The sequence below is a fragment of the Rhodofomes roseus genome (genome assembly GCF_022264815.1).
Source record: "Rhodofomes roseus strain CIRM-BRFM 1785 chromosome Unknown C8Q71scaffold_12, whole genome shotgun sequence".
Classification (NCBI taxonomy): Eukaryota; Fungi; Basidiomycota; class Agaricomycetes; order Polyporales; family Fomitopsidaceae; genus Rhodofomes; species Rhodofomes roseus.
Window position 1 is genome coordinate 791499 of NW_025952968.1, and position 17789 is coordinate 809287.

The window sequence follows — 17789 nt, forward strand, 5'->3', positions numbered from 1 at the left end:
GCGCGAGAAGAGGATGAGCACGCTCCGCCCTAGCCCCTCTACTCATCCCCCACCTTCCCCCGCGACCTGGCCCTGCGGCCATGGCGCCTATTTAAAGTTCCAGCCACATCTACATAAACTGTAAACGCTCGGGAGAATCCGTGATTGTCATTACTTTCCATATGCGGACAACCATCTGTAAATGGACGGCAACGCAACCACACACACTGCGAATCCATACCCCATGAGAGAAACGCAAATTGTGGCCGCCCCCACCCAATACCAAGCCTAGCCTCTCCCTTAAACCCACCAATGGCTTAATGATTGACGTAAGAGAACACCTCTATGAGGCGCGCACATCTAACGTAAACGATAAAGAAAGCGCTCGCCCGTTAGTATTTATGTTCAGCTGGACCGAGACGACCTACCCTCCTATCGCACACTCCAATCTCTCCGAGAGCCACACGCCAATGGCCCCTACAAGGAGTGGAAAGAGTTCTCAGAAACGGAGCACGAAACCCACGACGAAACGCACCAGACGAGCGAAAACCCTCCCACCTCCTCCTCCTGAGCCTATCACCCTCCCTCCCCTGCCGCCCCTCTCTCTACCGCAAGAGGACCTGCCTACAGTAGCCGTTAAAGTCCTCCCGTACCCCGCCATAAAGCACGAACGCGGACAAACCTGGATAGCAGACGAGAGACCGTCGGCGCAGCTCCAAAAGGGAAGCCGCATCACGATCTGCACTGACGCCCAGACGTCGGGGATCGGGCGACTATCAGGAATCACAGACCTGCGCAGGCACTGGGTCACGTTCGCGATAGTAGGCACCCCACAGCAGAACAACCTGCGCGTCCCCATCCCATGGGCCGCCCTAGATGGTCTGGAGAGCTTTACGCATCAGAAGCACTACTTCGTCCTTCCCAGCGATCCACCCCCGCACCGCTCTTACGCAGACATCGCCGTCTTCTGCGACGACAACGAGAACCCCTACGAATTCGACATCGACGAAGACGACGTCCCCGGCTTCTCTAGAAGGATAGCGAACATCGTCCACACTTACTGGGGCAACCTTGAACGAGACGGACAGAGAGCGAGGCTAGTCCGCTAGGCACTGTATGTATGTAACACACTCCCACACCTGACAGGAACGGGCAATGCATCGAGGCTTCCTCACGATGTGATGCGCCACCCATCAGCGCGCGCAGGGTGCGCATAGGTAAAGATAAACGGCCTCCCGCGCTGTCACAACCATAAATGGCATGGTAAGTCCCCCATACGCCCACTCAACGCCAGATCCCAATCGCCCATATCCCATGCCGAAAGCCTGCCGCGAATAGCGCCCGCAACAACGCTCCCCCTCCCTCAAGGATGAGCATAACGGTGAACATGGCGAAGTGCCCCACGAAACAGCAGCCCAGCCAGACACAATAGACAGAACAGCTGGCGTGGACTCCATCACGAGGAACTATCCCCGGGGGCCTCTAAGCCCCACTACGAGGCGTCGTAACTCTCCCGCGCCTACTACGCTAAGGCTCGCGCAGGAACTCGACAATATGAACACTTCCTAACGTTATCCTCTGCCGACCCGCACGCGCACTTGGACCCTGAGCCCTCTCGCGCGGAGCCCTAGAGCCGTACCCAGGAGCCGCTGGAATAAAAAGCGCATCGTGAGCATTTTTGCCCTCCTCCTCTCTCTCCTCCCCGCTACCAGCCTAAGAAACCAGCTTCTATCATGCACCCTTCTGCATTCCAACGCGTGGCGACGCCTAGGTCCGCTATGGCAAGCCTGCCCGCGACAGACGACTTCCCCAGTCAATACCAGACCCGCCCCCTGACCGCGCAGGGAGTCACCTCGTCGATGCAACACACCGAACAAATCGCCACCAGCCGTGACGACGCCCTTACCGGGCCAGGACGCCCCGGCTCCGCCTCCTTTGCAGACGTGACCGCAGGTAGACGCAGCGCCTCCCCGCGTCTCGACACTGGTATGCCGAGGACTCCGAGACTCACGCCGTCCACGCTCAACGATATCATACCCCCCTTAGAACTCGACGCGACCGCGACCTTACCTGCCGTCGCCCAAGTCGTCCTGATCCCGGGCGACCACGGTGCACCCGAGACCGAGCTCGCGCCCGCATCCGCGCCCACGCCCGCGGCTGGCCTTGGACCCGCCCCGACTCCAGTCCCCGCCGAGGACGGATGGGTCCAGGTGAGGAGGGGCAACCGCAGACACACTGCGGCGCGTATCACCATTCCTCTTGTCGGACATGGGACGCCCCCCCGCCTATATACGCCGTCTCCGATGACGAGCCTGAGGCCGCGCAGTGAGACGGCTCGGGTGACCAGCGACCAACGCAAACGCCGCCGTACGTCGCGTGAGCCCGTCCCCGACGGTGGCGAGACCTCACAGCCCCAACCCTCTGTCCGCCTCCAGCCCTCTCCGAACCCTGAGACAGTCGACCCATCCTATCGCAACCACCCCGCGACCTCGCCACAGATCCTTCCGGGCCCAGCGCTCCCCACACACCTCCACCCGTCCGCGGATGTGGACTGGGACGCCAGAGACGAATCGAGCTGGAACCAGCCGAATTTCCAGACAAGCTTACGCTGGGACGACGGCGTGGGTCAACACTTTCCTGCGCGTGATCAGCGGGTTGCGGCTGGCTCAGACGACGGTAGCTACGGCGCCCCCTCCTTGGACGAGGCTATTAGAAACCTCCCGCCTTCGCTCGAAGCCTCCTTCTTCGACCCCCCGGCTGTCGTAATGGCTCGCATGATGGACGAAGTTCCTCAGGGCCCCCCACTGGCCGCGCCGACCCCGCAGCTTCAGCACCCTGTTCCAATCAGGCCCTCCGCCCCAGCACCCATGCCCACGTTGCCTGACGACACGAGCACCTTCGCGGCGCCGTGGGCCCGACACCCGGAGCAGACAAACAGCTTCGAGCAGCATAGCTACAACACGTTCCACGCGTCGCTGCGCCAAACGGGCCCGGAGATCCTAGTAGATGTCACTACAAATGTCCACCCTCCTGTGAGTAACGAGCTCGACCCAGGGGACGCGTTAAGTCTGACGACTGATGGGACTCCCAGCACCCCACTCCAAAGCCTCCCTTCACACCCACAGGGGCTCCAGAAGGAACTGCAGGTCCGAGCCGTCTCCCCGAGGCACCGTCGACTCCCCGGCACGCCAGCCATCGCGACGACCGCGCCCTCTCACGGGCATCGGTGCTCTCTTACGTCGCCATCCAGCGCGGAACACAACCCGCACCTATCGACGTCGATGCAATGGACGTTGACGAGGCACCCCCGGCCCCCGCGGGCCAGCCCGCATATCAGGCCCATGCCCCGCAACGACCCGCCCCAGCCCCCGCGGCGGCGCCTCACCGCGCGGCAGCTCGTCCAATTTTCCACCACCCACTCCTCGACGACCAAAACATCATCGCCGGCCCGCTCGCGCCCAGTGGCATCGACTGGCTTAACGCCGACTACACGCGGGCGCCGCCGGACGGATGGAAGACGATCCAATTCCTCTCGCTACGTGACGTCCTGAAAGGCCAGGATCCCCAACAGGCGAAACGGTGGAGAGAGATCGCGAGGCTGCACCGCTGCGTCCTCGTGCAGATCGCGGCCTGCGGGGCAGGCAACAATGACCCCGCCGGCTGGCAGCGCGTCACGCTCCTAAAGGAGATGTGCCTAGTCCTCCTCGGAGTGGGCCGCCACCAGTTCCTCGGCCCACAGGCCGAGGACGGCGCGCCCTCCGGTGACAATGTCCCTCCATACTTCATACTCATCAAAGACCTGACTCCGGTCCAACAAGCCACGATGCTAGGATGGGTCTGGAAGTCGTCTAAATGGCTCTCGGCAAACTTCATACCGTTCCCTACCCCCCTCCCGACGTACCTTGCCACCTGGGAAGGCGCCACGGCCTTCGCGTCTCTGGGTCCCGAAGACGTAGAAGACATGCTCGCGGCCGGCTTCCAGCGCGACCCGCTCCTCTCCGCCACGGTCCGCGCGATCACAAACGACAAGCAATCCGGCGCCGCCGGGAAATGGGGCGACACCCCTACTGCGCACGCCTTCCACTCCACCGTCAACTCCATCAGAGTGCGGGTCCTCGGCCGCCTCTGGGGTAGAGACAACGACCTCGCTCCCCTCTATGTCATGTACTGCGACCCACCCACGGCCGACCCGCGCGAATGGGAAGACTTCCGTGACGTGGTCCGCGCGCACTCCTTCGGCGTCGATGGCGGTCGAAGCCCGGACCTCTTCAGGGACGACGTCGAGTGCAGGATCTGCCACTCGGCCGACCATAGCGTTGGCTTGTGCGACCTCGACGAAGTCGAAGGCTGGAACGGCCCTCGTCGTGACCTCTTCTCGACGACACCACCAAAGGAACCTCGAGGAAACAAGGGCAAGCAGCGAGGCGGCAAGCAGCCATCTCAAGGTCGCGGCGGCCGTGGCCGTGGACGTGGAGGTCGTGGCGGCCGCGGAGGAGGCGGTGGTAGGGCGGCCTCCGGCCAGAGCCTCGACCCTGCCACGAAGGCCGCTCTCCTGCGCAGCGCCAGGGGCAATGGACGACGGTAGTTGTATCCACCCATGATGCCCGCTCGCAGACTCGGCCAACCTTCAGTGTACCTGCATCTGTACTAGCACCTCGTAGTCTCCTAAATAGAGCCGTCAACGTGCGCATTATCGTACCCAGCGCCGAACAGACCGCTCGGAATGGCCCACCCACGCCTTTGAAGGCGTAACTATCAACAAAAGCCACCTTCTCTCCTAAATAGAATCTTGTGGTAAGTAAGCAATTCTAAAAAGCCCGGCCTACCCGATGGCGTACCTGCTGAAGGGTAGGTTTGGGCCGTCTCATCACTAACCGGCGAGCGACAGCAATGCGATTGGCCCACATATACTGACCGCACGCGGGACAGGAAAGCCATCGCGCTGGCCGCTCGCCCTTTCCCCCATAGCGAGGGCACTTCTAGACCTTGCCCGGCCTTAGCCTGGCGAAGTGCTACACCGCACGAGCGGTTGGATGCACATGTCTCCTGCTGAGCCCAGGAGCGGCTCACGGTACCCGCGATCGTTGTGGCGGGTATGCTGATTCTCAACGGCACTACTACCTAACAACCCCTCAACCTCGGACGACTTACAGGCAAACGGCTTACCTCCCCACTCGCGGAGAGCCTCGCCCTTGCCCCCTATCCATGAGCGAGGCGACAAACTGCGAGAGGGACCTGGTGGTAGGGCGACTACCCCTGAGGCCTCAAATGCTTCGGAGAGTAGCCGGGTGAACGATTTGAATGACACTCAGCGCGGGCCCCCGGCGCGAGCTCAGGCTCAAACAGACTCCAACAACACTGCCAAGAGTCGCGGGCGCAACACGAAGGCGTCAATCGCCATCGGCTCCTTGAACATCAGTGGCAGAGGCGCACGCAGCGTCCTACATGGAAATAGCAGGTGGAACGAGATTAACCAGCTGCTCAGGGAGCAACGCATCGGCGTCCTCGCTGTGCAGGAGTCCCACCTCGATGACGCGACCGTAGACGAGATCCACGACCTCTATGGGAGGCGTCTCCTTCTTCAAAACAGCCACGGCCCCAATGCCACCGGTGCTCAGGGTGTGTGCTTTGTATTAAACCGTGAACTAGTTGACACGCGGGGCCTGACGGTCACAGAGATAATACCGGGACGTGCAATCTACATGAGAATGAAATGGCACGCAGGCGCCGAGCTATCCCTCCTGAATGTGTATGCGCCTAACTCAGTGAGTGATAACGCCGCTTTCTGGCGAACGCTCCTGGCGAAGCTGGAGGACAGATCTCTCCCCGCACCGGAGATAGTATTGGGGGATTTCAACCTCGTAGAAGAAGCCATTGACAGACTGCCGACCAGGGAAGACCAGGCGAGCGCGGTAAGCGACTTACAGGCCTTCCTCCGGGCCGCAAGAGTCCTGGACGGATGGCGCCTGTCAGAACCAACGACGAAGGACTACACCTACCCACAACGAGGCGGCCCCTCATGCTCCCGCCTGGACCGCATCTATGCGCGCCGACCGATCATATCCCGATCCCTGCTCTGGGAAATAAGGACTACCGGGGTCCAGACCGACCACCGCCTAGTTGTAGCGAAGCTGACAGCGGCAGAGGCCCCTTTCATTGGGAAAGGACGATGGTCCCTCCCTCTGCAGCTCCTGTCGGACTCAGTCTTCCTAGAGCACGCCGTTCGCATAGGAGAAGCCAAGTGGAAGGCAGCCAAGGAAGCCTCGGGCGAGTCACGTACTGTCCAGACGAACCCGCAAACCCTCTTTAAGGAATTCAAAGACGAACTGAAGGCGATGGCTCGCCAGCGCATGAGAACCAAAGTACCCAAGCTGACGGCGGCCATCAACCACGTATCCGAGAAGATACGGATCATCAGCGCCCAGGCTGGCTTCCAGGAGGACTTGGAAAGACATCGCGAGGTTGGCATCCTGCGTGATCGACTCCGCACCCTCGAGAAAAGCCGCCACGGACAAGTTCAGGCATCCACAACAGCGCGGTATATACTGAACGCCGAATGTCCCAGCAAATACTGGTCCGCGGTAAATAGAGATAAGAAGCCGCGGGATCTCTTCTACAGCCTCCGCTCCCCGGGCACAGTTCCCCCAGAATACGTCTCCCGCTCGGACAAGATGGCCGAGCTGGCGCGCGACTACCACGACGGCCTCCAGGAGGATGGCAACCTGCAAGGAGACGACGGCCTGGCAAGGGACCAGTCGGTGCGGAGCTCACTCGTTAGCATTTCAGCCCGCCTGCCTGAAAGTGAGGCAAGCGACCTTGCGCACAACTTCACGAGACTGGAGGTCGAAGACTCCCTCAAGAAAGCGGGTCCGGGGAAGGCTGCGGGCTTAGATGGCCTGCCCTACGAGCTGTGGCTCGCCTTGAATGGGCAGTGGGAGCGGAGCACGTCAAAGTCAAAGCACCGCCTGGACTGCTTGGACTTCATGTGCCTGCTGTATGCTGACATAAACCGCCATGGTGTGAGTGAGCACACCGGTTTCGCTGACGGGTGGATGTGTCCCCTGTACAAGAAAAAGGACCGACGCGAGATCGCCAATTACAGGCCGATCACGCTCTTGAACTCAGACTATAAAGTCTACACCCGTATGCACGCCACGAGAATTGGCCGCCTAGTCCATCATATCATCCACCCAGACCAGGCAGGTTTCATCCCGGGCCGCCATATAACAGACCAGACCCAGACCTGCAGGGTCATGATTGACTACGCCGAGGCGGTTGAAGAGAATGGAGCGATCATAGCCCTGGACCAGGAGAAGGCTTACGACAAGATCCGACACGACTACCTATGGATGGTCCTTGAACGTCTTGGCTTTCCCAAAAAGGTCGTGGACAGGCTGCGTAGCCTGTACGAACATGCGTCGACTGTAGTCATCCTAAATGGTGAATCCAGCACGCCCTTCCGTATCAGACGGGGCGTGAGACAGGGGGACCCTCTGTCCTGTCTCCTGTTCGATATGGCCATCGAACCCCTCGCCTGCGCTCTGCGGCGATCATGCCTGAAAGGATTCAGCGTACCCGGGGCGACAGGGAAGCTGATTGCGAACCTATTTGCCGACGACACGTCTGCTTTTTTGTGCGCCCGCGATAGCTGGAAAGGTCTGTGGGCGGTTCTGGATGAATGGTGCGTGGCCTCGGGGGCACGCTTCAATGGGGGTAAAACCGAAGTCATTCCCGTTGGAACGGCTGAGTACCGCGCCTCTGTTCTCGCCACCCGCTGCATAGACCCCGAGGAACCTGGTGAACGCATACCGGACTCCGTGCACATAGCACAGGACGGAGAAGCGGTCCGGGTCCTGGGCGCGTGGATAGGAAACAGTATAGACCAGGTCGCCGTTTGGGCCCCCGCGCTCGCGAAAGTAGACAGCTTCCTGGAAAGGTGGAGCAAGTGCCGCCCCTCCCTTACTGGGAAGAGACACATCGTACAGATGGGTCCAGGGGGCATAACGCAATACCTGGCAACTGTACAGGGGATGCCTAAGCAAGCTGAAGAGGCCCTGACTGCCACAATAAGAAATTTCATATGGGACGGGGCGAAGGCTGCCCCCGTCGCCATGGACACACTTACCAGGCCCGTCACTGAAGGGGGCCTGGGTCTGCTGGACGTCAAGGCAAGAAATGAGGCCATTGAGCTGATGTGGACGAAGAGGTACCTCACCCTGTCCGGGGACCGCCCCCGATGGGCCTTCGCAGTTGACATCCTCATCAACCTGGCGGTCTCGAAAGATGCCGGAGCCATTAGAAAGTCGGCTCAACTTAACACTTTCCTGCAGAGCTGGTCACCTGCGGTCCACGCGGTCTCGAAGCTTCCCCCCTACGTCAAGAAGATGATCCAAGTTGCAAAAAAGTACAATGTAAGCTTTGCGGCCGTTAAACTTGGAACGACAACGAAAAACGCCCTCCCGATCTGGTACCACCTGGGAGCAAGCAAGCGGCTCCGCAGGCTAAACAACGCGAAAGTCAGTGACTGCCTGAGAAACCGGCACGGAGTGTCATATGTGGCTGACCTCCTAAAGCTGACCCAAAGGGAGTGCTTCAGGACAGCTCGAGCGCTGTCCAATGACTTTGTACCGGAATCCTGTGCCTGCATCAGTTGCGTCTCTGATAGCCAGCGAGGGTGTAGGCACCCCCTGGGTTGCTGCAAAGCGGCGGCCCACCTCATGGACCAGGTCCAGCCGAAGTGGAATCCGGAAGTCAACCCCACCCCGGACGGCCTAACCCTGACGACGAAACGCCTCGGTGCGAACGCTAAGGCGTTTGAAGAAAAGGAGGGAGAGGTGGCTTTCGACCCTTCCCTTACGAGCCGAGGTCCCGTTATGGAGGCATTCCGAGTCTTTGTAGACCCGCGTGTCCATGATGAACCACCGGCCATTCGGGCGCGCTCCGGGCGCATCGTATCAGAGGAGGCCGTGACGGCCTACATTATCGGCCCCACGTGGAGGAAGCTCATCCCTAAGGAAGCAGAGCCCATGCCAACAGACATGGGCTTTGTCCACTACCACGGGAACACGGAACGCAGCGCCCTGGTCCGGCCCTGCTCCCCGCGCGAAGAGCTCCTCTTCCCAATGGGGGAAGTAACGGCTGCTTTGAAAGCCGTGGAAGACACCCCGAGGGACGTCCCCCTACGGCTACTCCTCTCCTCAATGTCTCTGGCCAAACAGCTGGTGACGAAACTGCCCACCTGGGAAGACCATGGGTGGATAGGCGTCCAAGGAAGCCTACTATTCAGAGCACTGGTGAACCAGCTGAGGCAGCGGTGCGCGCCGACAACCCTCGGGATGGTGTCGTGTGCCAAAGAGTACGAAGTCCGCAACTCAGCCATAGACCTAGCGAAGGAGCGCTACCTGAGCCAGCGATCGGTGTCAGTGTCCCCGAAGATTGATAGGTCTTTCGACCTCTCTGGAGCGAAACTGGCCACACTCACCCAAGCCATAGCCTACAAAGGCATCCTGAGCAAGCGCGGGACGGTGGACCGCCCGCGCACTACTGGACGAGTACGTGCGACGCTGGAGCGAACGAGCAAACCGGGTGACCCGGCTCCACCTGCACAGATGCTGTGGAAAAGCCTTCGGAATAGGGATATACACAGGCGCATTGTCGACTTCCTATGGAAGGGCTTGCACGATGCGCACAAGATAGGCGCGTTCTGGGTGCACATCCCAGGCTACGAGGATAGGGCCGACTGCCGCCGGTGCGGCGCCCGCGAATCGCTGGCCCACATCGTCACGGAGTGCCACCTCCCGGGCCAGGACCTGATCTGGTCAATGACTGGTGCGATGTGGAAAAAGAAGGCAAGGGCCTGGTCTAAACCCTCCCTTGAAGATGTCCTGGCGGTGGGCCTCGGGCGATACCCCCGCCCGGCGAACACCAAGCCGAGGGAGGACCTTGCCCGCCTGTGGCGGATCATAGTGCCTGAAGCTGCCTACCTAGTCTGGAAGTTACGCTGCGAACGAGTAATTGAGCATGCGGATGACCCGGACTGGACGCACTCCACCCGAGAGATCACGCGTCGATGGTATGCGGCCATGAACAGACGTCTTCAGCTGGACCTCATAGCGACACGCAAGAGTTTCGGGCTCTTGGCGAAGTCAGAATTGATGGTGATGGCGACGTGGACAGGCACCATAGGCGATGAACAAGGCCTCATGGAGTACTGGACAAGATTACCGCGGGTTTTAGTGGGTATTGACCCGGGCTTCTGTCGTACAGCGATAGACCCGGGATGACCGAGTCCCACACTGGCACAAGTGCCGTGCGTAAAAGCATTTTTCCCTGGAAGCGATGACGAGGTGAACTCGTCTGCCGGCTGAGTCTGTGGGTCCGACCAATCGTTGAATGCCTCGACTCCGTAAAAGCCATCCAAAAAAAAAAAAAAAAAAAAAAAAAAAAAAAAGATAATTATAGTGCGTTTATTTATGGGAAGATGACTGATTGTGAGCTGGAGAAGGCGCGGGGGACGCGCGCTGATTGGCCGGGGCGCTATTCATAGACGGCGTACGGACCCGAACATGGCCGCAGATGCAAACCTGATGTCCCTCAGCGCCTGCCGTCTTGTTGCTCGCCGCCGCTGCAGACGCGCCCTCAGCATATAAGGTGCGTCTCTCCCCTCGTAAGTTATGTCAAGGCTCGCCCTGACTTTCTTTTCTTGTCCTTTCGTCTCTGCCGCGCCCGCGGCTCTAAACCCCTGCGCTCCTTACCGTTTCGGCCACCTCCAGCATGAAGTGCCGCGTGCTGTCCGCGCTCCTCCTCCCAGCGCTTGCGTGCGCGCACAACGTCCAACTTCATGCACGACAGTCTACGACCGCAGACGAAAACTCTGCCGCCCTCTCCAACGCCAACACGGCGACGGCCACATCGGTCCTCCCGTCTACGGTCACCTTCCCTCTGATCTCGGAGAATCCGACCGCCGTCCCGCTCTCGGAGATCAACACAGGCGCCGCGCAGACCCAGTCCACCATCGCTATCTCCACAACCTATGCGGGCGGCTCGAAGCCTACCTGGATTCCCGATGCCCCTGCCCTTCCGCCGTGTATGTAAACGCTCTTAAAGGATTGACAAATTGCTCACGCGATTGTGCCCGTTCATTAGCGTTGCCCATCCCCACCAACTATCCCAAGCTGGATGTCACGCCTCCGACCGACTCCGATGAGGCCAAACAGTGGATCCAGGAGGTCATGAACTCGGGCGTGTACATTCCTGACATTGCCCCTACGAACCCAGGTGGATGCGGCAACAACACGGCTGTTCTTGCCAACACTTCGTCGTCCGGCACCTGCTGGTGGACTTGCGGCGGTTGCACGAGGTCGACGGACGTCTCGGTCTGCCCCACCAAGAACTCGTGGGGTGTTTCGTACGATGACGGCCCGTCGCCGTACACGCCTAACCTCCTACAGTACTTCGACCAAGAGGACATCCGCGCGACGTTCTTCGCCATCGGCTCTCGTATCATCTCGCGTCCCGCCATTCTGCAGGACGAGTATCTGACGGGTAACCAGATTGCTGTCCATACTTGGAGCCATCCCTACATGACGACGAAGACGACCGAGCAGGTTATCGTCGAGCTGGCCTGGACAAAGAAGGTCATCAAGGATACACTGGGCGTGACACCGATCTACTGGCGTCCGCCGTACGGTGACATCGATGACAGGGTGAGGGCGATCTCGCAGGCCCTGAATTTGATTCCTATCCTGTGGACGCGCATCAGCCCGACACAGACATTCGATACGAATGGTGAGTTGAGCGCTACCGTGTCATAATTTCCATTGCGTTTACGCGCTTGCAGACTGGAGCATCCCCGAAGGCAGCGTGAACGTGTACGAGGTGCTGGACAACTGGGAGCTGATCATGGGCAACTCGACCAAGATCGATACCGGCTTCATCGTTCTTGAACACGATCTGTTCGAGCAGACCGTCGACGTCGCGACGGGATACATCCTCCCCCAGGCACTGGCGCACCAGCCCAAGTACAACATGACCCCGATCATCGAGTGCTTGGATATGCCTCTTGCCAACGCCTATCTGGAGACCAACGACAACTCGAGTCATCCGTTGCCTCTTGGTATGTCTGACCATCTGCTCATACGTGTGCGTCTGTATCTGATCCATTGACATCAGCCACGGTCACCCCGGTATCGTCGTCTTCTGCTTCCGGCGCTGGTGCCTCGAGCACTGGTAGCAGCAGTAGCGGTGATGGCAAGAGCGGCAGTTCCAGCTCCTCAGCCTCGTCCAGCTCCCAGAGCAGCGGGTCGGGCAGCCTCATGGTCGTTAGCCCAGTACTACTCAGTGTGGCAATTGGAGCTGCGGCTGCCGTGGCTACTTTGTTCTTGTAGTTCCCAGTGTGTGTGTGATTCGTCCGAGGGCCTCCTGACGGGGTGCTTCGTTAATCGCGTTCTACGACGCCATTCGGTCTGGATCTTTACGGCTCGTGTCATTCTTCGTAGCCTACGCTTGCACCGTCGGACTACCGATATTCTATCCCTAGTCGTTATGTTGGCATGGACATCTTACGAGTACACATACCCGTTCCGCAAGGACGAGAATATACTATACCATTCACACGCATGAGCGAATCGCGCGGCGCGATGTCGTACGCGATCTCTCTATTTATGGATGCGTCGGTGTCTGTTCTGATCGTTGTGCAGCACTGCAGGTCACGGAGGGGAGCGTCCAATGCCGCGCCGAGCCCCGCGACAAGCCGCGTATGCACAGGAACGTTGCCTGTGCGTGGGCCTTATAGTCGACGCGGCGGGGTGCGGCGGGTTCCTCAACACCTTCCAAAGATGGAAGTATGGATTTCCCTTCCGAACGTTGGCACGGCAAGCGCCTGTCTCAGCGTCGCATGGGCCGGCGAGCGGGGTGATCGCGGCGGTGCCAAGCGGTTGACGCGGTCACGGCGAGCCACGAGCCAGTCTGCACGGGCCAAGGTGCGCGGTCGCAGTCAAATTCGGGGGATCATGCCAAGGAGTGCGCCGCGACGAGGTGCTGCTGTTGCGTCGGCGCTGGGGTGTTGAGCGAGTGCGACACGGGAGCCGAGGATGATTCGCGCGGAAGATGTGGTAGCCGGTGGTATCTGGTGGCTGCCGGGGGCAGCTGGCTCACGAACGGCAGGCGGCGCGGCAGGCTCGGCGGCGGCGTCGCCAAGTGGGAATTGTATCTCCGCCGCCTTTTTACCGGCGCCCTGTGGCTGTTGCCATTCTCATCCCCTCCTCCTTTTCGACGCCCTCGTCGCCTGTTCTATCTGCCCGCCGTCGTTCTCGACGGCCCCCTGCAGTCTTTCGCTCCTTACTGTCCTTACGCCCACGACACAGACATGCGGTTCGCCCTCGTCTCAGCCCTCGCCCTCCCCGTGCTCGCCTCCGCCCATGGTCGCGCTGGCGTCCGACACCATGTCGTTCGCGATGGCACGGTCACTTCCTCGGCCAGCAGTACTGCGTCTGCGCCTGCATCCGCGTCTGCTTCTGCCTCGGCCGCGTCGTCTGCAGTGTCTTCTGCTGCTGCGTCGTCTGCGGCCTCTTCTGCGGCCTCCTCTGGCTCTGCTGTGGTCTCTGGCAGCGCTTCTGTCGCTGCCACGGGCCCCGCCATGGGCACGATCACCTTCACGTTGGCGTCTACCAACCCGACGGCCGTCCCCTATTCGTCCATCACGTTCAACGCGCCGACGCAGACCACCCACGCTCAGACGACCACATACTCCGCCGGCAGCGTGCCTAGCAATATTCCGAACGCCCCAGGGATCCCGAACTGTACGTGGTGTGCTTGGTCGGCTGGCGTTGGTTAACCCAGATTTTGACAGGGGCCGCTTTGAATCCGAAGGATTACCCAACGCTCGACAAGACGCCGCCTCTTGATTCTGACGAGGTCAAGCAGTGGATCCAGGAGGTGGCGAACTCGGGGGTGCCCATTCCTGATTTCGGCCCCACCAACCTCGGAGGTTGTGCTAACAACACTGCGGCTGCGGCGAACGCCAGCCGATGCTGGTGGACGTGTGGCGGATGCGAGCGTGACTACGACGTCACGACTTGCCCGACGAAGAACAACTGGGGTTTGACGTACGACGACGGCCCGTCTCAGTACACAACCGACTTGCTCGCATATCTCGACCAGCAGGACATCAGGGGGACGTTCTACGTCGTCGGCTCTCGTGCCATCTCTCGCCCCGCTTTGCTGCAGGCCGAGTACATTCAGGGTCACCAGATCGCTGTGCACACTTGGAGTCACCCGTACATGACGACGAAGTCCAACGAGGAGATCATCGCTGAACTTGGCTGGACGAAGAAGATCATCAAGGACGCTCTTGGTGTGACGCCGCTCTACTGGCGTCCTCCGTACGGCGACATTGACGATCGTGTTCGTGCAATTGGCATGGCCATGAACTTATACCCGGTCATGTGGACGCGTATCAGCTCTACTCAGACCTTTGACACTCTTGGTGAGTATCCGCGGACACCTACATGAGTTTCGCTCACATGCTTCGCAGACTACGACCTTGCTGGCGGTCAAGCTACCCCCGTGGAGGTGTTGGACTCTTGGGACGCGATCATGAACAACGCGTCGCAGATTGACACCGGTTTCATTGTCCTCGAACATGATCTCTTCCAGCAGACCGTCGACATCGCAGTCGGTTATATCCTCCCTGAGGCACTCGCGCGCCAACCGAAATACAACATCACTCCCGTTATCACGTGCCAGGAGATGCCCATGTCGAACGCGTACTTCGAGACCAACGACAACTCTACCAACACGCTCCCAGCCGGTGAGTACCGTTGAATTTTTGCAGTTGCTTCGCTCACATCTACTCTACAGTTGTCCTCGGAGGCAATGTTACCACTGATACGGATCCCACGGGCTCTGGCACTGCGTCGAATGCATCGAGTGCCAACGGTGCCGCTGGCGCCTTCGCTGTGAACTCTGCCTTCGCTACCGCGGTCTTCAGTGTCTTCGCAGGTGTCGCCACATTCCTGCTCTAGGACGGGGTATGCCTGCTGAATTGTTCACAACGACCCCTCTTGAGTAAATTCTACTTAGATAGTCATTGGTACAGCCTTGTGTCCTGTGGACCTTTAAATGACTGATACTTACCACTTCGAGGCCGACCTTCAACTTCTTGCGCTGTAGCTTAGCCGATTTGTCGCCCAAATCGCTGATCACTTCAATCACTAATCGTCCTTTGCAATTATGTCTTACTCGCCCCTGTCCATAACAGTCCATTCATCGTTAGGGGCCCATATCGGTTACGAGCGTCGTATCTGGTCTCACAGAAGTGTTCATGGACACGTAGGCGCATAATATACCAGCAAAGCACGACCATGCTACTTACCACTGTCGTTTTGCGTGTCTACCGTGCACAGGTTCAACGCGACATGAAGTCCCCAATGGTTCCATGCACCCTGAGTTCGGCCGCATCTGATCAGATGGGTGGGTGCAAACCCATTCGTCCGCGTCATCCCCGCTCACGGACCACGCGAATCCTTGTACCTGGCGTCAATAGACGTCGATATGTACGCACGTTATAAAGCGCTTGACGTTGTCTGTTCCTGGGCTGCTTTCGTCCATTCATACTGCACTGGTTTTACGTTAGCGCACAGCTGCGTTCCATATGGCTACCAAAACTTTAGTGAAAGGCCCGGTCTACCTAAGGGAATTACAGAGACCCGATTGCAGCCCGCATACCGACATTCACACCGGTCGGACGAAACCTCGCTGTTAGCTTGAGAAGATTTCGAGGCCGATCAGGGCAAAAAATCTGTGTCGAACGACACTGTATCTATCACGTTTTCGAGACATGTAACTGAATCTACGGTTGTGGTTCTTCCTGAGGTCCTTGAACGCCGGATCGAGACTCGGTGCCTGGCTTCCCCAACCAGGTACACCGGCGTGCTCGGAGCCTCGAGGCTTTCAATTTGATATTGCGGCACAAACGGAGAGTGTTGCTGAGTACATAACCTGCGGCAACCATCGAGAATCGGGATTGCAGCGGACTCGGTATCGCGCCCAACCTAGGATGAAGGATATTGACATGCCGTGTACATCTGCATGCTCATGAACATGATCTGGGTCCGACTGGGGTCCGTGTGATATTAGATGCTTATGTATGCATATTTTATGCTGCCCGCCTAGCTCAATCGGATAGAGCGTCAGACTCTTATTCCCGTGTTTCATTGTCGTAGGCGGCAATCTGAAGGCTGCGAGTTCGACCCTCGCGGTGGGCTAGCGTTTTGGTTCGGGTTTCAATTTATAGAAAGCTCGCGAGCTTCGCCATGAGTAACTTACTTACGAGATACGGAAAACATGACTTCGTACATTTTGAAGTCAATAATCAACATCACTCGACATGTTCCCGCGCGGATCTCGACGGTAATAAATATAAATACAAGTTACATCGTTCATATGTAGGCGTCCCGTGTCGTAAGAAGTGATTCTCTCAGCATTGCGGACGAAGCCTCAGTCTATGACCTCAGAGGGCAGTGAGATTTGTTCCGTAAGTGAAGCTCAACCACGGAAAGTGCAGCAGCTACACGCGAGGCCTGTCAGCACGACAGGGATTGTCAGTGAACACGAACACCCACCTGATCATGTAGGGCAGTATGGAAGCAAGCAGCGTCGCAAATGCCGCCCATGCGAGGTATATCGCGTTGCCCATAGAGACTGTGATCCCTAGAGGTGAGGGGTCGGAGGCATTGCCGACTATGAACCCGTTAATCGACTCTGTCTTCTTGATGATGACAGTCCAAATGGTTGCCCCGATGAGTAGCATAGCGCTGCCGATGATAGCGAATGCAGTTGAAAGTAGGAAGGCGAAAGGATGTTTGAGGATGCCGCTGGAGACGACATATTCAGCGCAGCCCGGGCATCAGACGAGTGAGACTTACCACAGCAAGGCCAGCGCGGCGCAAATCGTACCGATCAGAAGCAAGTAGTATGCCCCATTCGTGAAGTTCCCCAAGTAAGGAGAATCTATGAACGTGCTAGACGTTATGATGTAGTCCGTGAAGCTCGAGTAGTTTCCGAGCATGTCCGATGTGAGAATTTTGTACGGCTCGAACCGGTTCGCTGCGGTCATATTGGAACAGGTTCCGGCCGATGAGTTGACGTAGGCGCAGTAGCCGTACAATCCCCAGTCGTAGTAGTTGCGCAACCCTGCCCGCTGCTGCAGAGGTGCCGAGGCGTTGGTCGTGTACAAGCCTTCGATGGGATCGCTGAGGGCTGCGTACAACCCCTCCCTGTGATCTGTTGTGGGTATGCGGATAACACGCGGCCATAGGAGCACATTACCCATAGCCAGACACATTAACCCTAATCTGCACACGTTGGTCAACCACGCTGCGAATGCGGATGGTATGCCTTATGATTCACCATCGCTATGCCCCTGGGAACGGACGACGTGTTGATTTGTCCAATCTTGTCATACAGTGTCGTCATATAGCGCGGTGAATAATGAAAAGGATACATACATGCATGAAAATGAGGCATAGCAGGGCCGTCAATCTGGCACGTCAACAGTCAATAGGGCGACAGAGAGTGTAAAGATGGGGCCAGTGCGCACGATAAGAGTGTGGCTGAGCCGATGCATGTCTCTCCTCGCAGCTGCATGATCTAGGGACGGCAGGGCCTGCAAGCAGGTGAAGGGAAGGAAGGAAGCCAGTCCTGGTGCTGCCCGCAACAAAAGCGAACCGAGGGTGCAAACGCGCCAGACGCGAGACAGACACGCTTGTGGCACGTTTTCTGATTAGCACGTGCCATTACCCCGGTCTTGC

At 58.7% G+C, this 17789-nt stretch overlaps 6 protein-coding genes and 1 non-coding gene across 7 annotated transcripts; 6 read left to right on the plus strand and 1 right to left on the minus strand.

Moving 5' to 3' along the window:
* Positions 1-398: 398 nt before the first annotated feature.
* On the plus strand, positions 399-1088 carry C8Q71DRAFT_870101 (uncharacterized protein; the record flags this gene model as incomplete). Its single annotated transcript, XM_047928323.1, has 1 exon — positions 399-1088. The coding sequence occupies exon 1, from the start codon at positions 450-452 to the stop codon at positions 1086-1088; it is 639 nt and encodes a 212-aa protein (XP_047778208.1). The 5' UTR covers positions 399-449.
* A 624-nt stretch (positions 1089-1712) lies between these two features.
* C8Q71DRAFT_724410 (uncharacterized protein) lies at positions 1713-4564 on the plus strand (the record flags this gene model as incomplete). The annotated part of the gene is made up of 4 exons (XM_047921634.1): positions 1713-1965; positions 2026-2189; positions 2415-3011; positions 3071-4564. The coding sequence occupies 4 exons, from the start codon at positions 1713-1715 to the stop codon at positions 4562-4564; spliced, it is 2508 nt and encodes an 835-aa protein (XP_047778209.1).
* Positions 4565-9101: 4537 nt separating this feature from the next.
* On the plus strand, positions 9102-10262 carry C8Q71DRAFT_797347 (uncharacterized protein; the record flags this gene model as incomplete). Its single annotated transcript, XM_047925741.1, has 1 exon — positions 9102-10262. One exon carries the CDS (start codon positions 9102-9104, stop codon positions 10260-10262), a length of 1161 nt encoding a protein of 386 aa, XP_047778210.1.
* Positions 10263-10606: 344 nt separating this feature from the next.
* On the plus strand, positions 10607-12663 carry C8Q71DRAFT_763638 (uncharacterized protein). Its single transcript, XM_047924013.1, has 4 exons — positions 10607-11065; positions 11125-11766; positions 11819-12094; positions 12151-12663. Exons 1-4 carry the CDS (start codon positions 10753-10755, stop codon positions 12363-12365), a joined length of 1446 nt encoding a protein of 481 aa, XP_047778211.1. The 5' UTR covers positions 10607-10752; the 3' UTR covers positions 12366-12663.
* A 682-nt stretch (positions 12664-13345) lies between these two features.
* Positions 13346-14802, plus strand: C8Q71DRAFT_709661 (uncharacterized protein; the record flags this gene model as incomplete). Its single annotated transcript, XM_047920697.1, has 3 exons — positions 13346-13778; positions 13829-14464; positions 14513-14802. 3 exons carry the CDS (start codon positions 13346-13348, stop codon positions 14800-14802), a joined length of 1359 nt encoding a protein of 452 aa, XP_047778212.1.
* Positions 14803-16142: 1340 nt separating this feature from the next.
* C8Q71DRAFT_t84 lies at positions 16143-16244 on the plus strand. The gene has a single exon. It is a non-coding gene; the product is annotated as a tRNA-Lys (tRNA).
* Positions 16148-17715, minus strand: C8Q71DRAFT_763647 (actin cortical patch SUR7/pH-response regulator pali). Its single transcript, XM_047924014.1, has 7 exons — positions 17579-17715; positions 17487-17520; positions 17389-17433; positions 17308-17333; positions 16905-17255; positions 16602-16853; positions 16148-16546 (listed from the first exon to the last, which is right to left on the minus strand). The coding sequence occupies exons 1-7, from the start codon at positions 17623-17625 to the stop codon at positions 16525-16527; spliced, it is 777 nt and encodes a 258-aa protein (XP_047778213.1). The 5' UTR covers positions 17626-17715; the 3' UTR covers positions 16148-16524.
* Between the last annotated feature and the right edge of the window lie 74 nt (positions 17716-17789).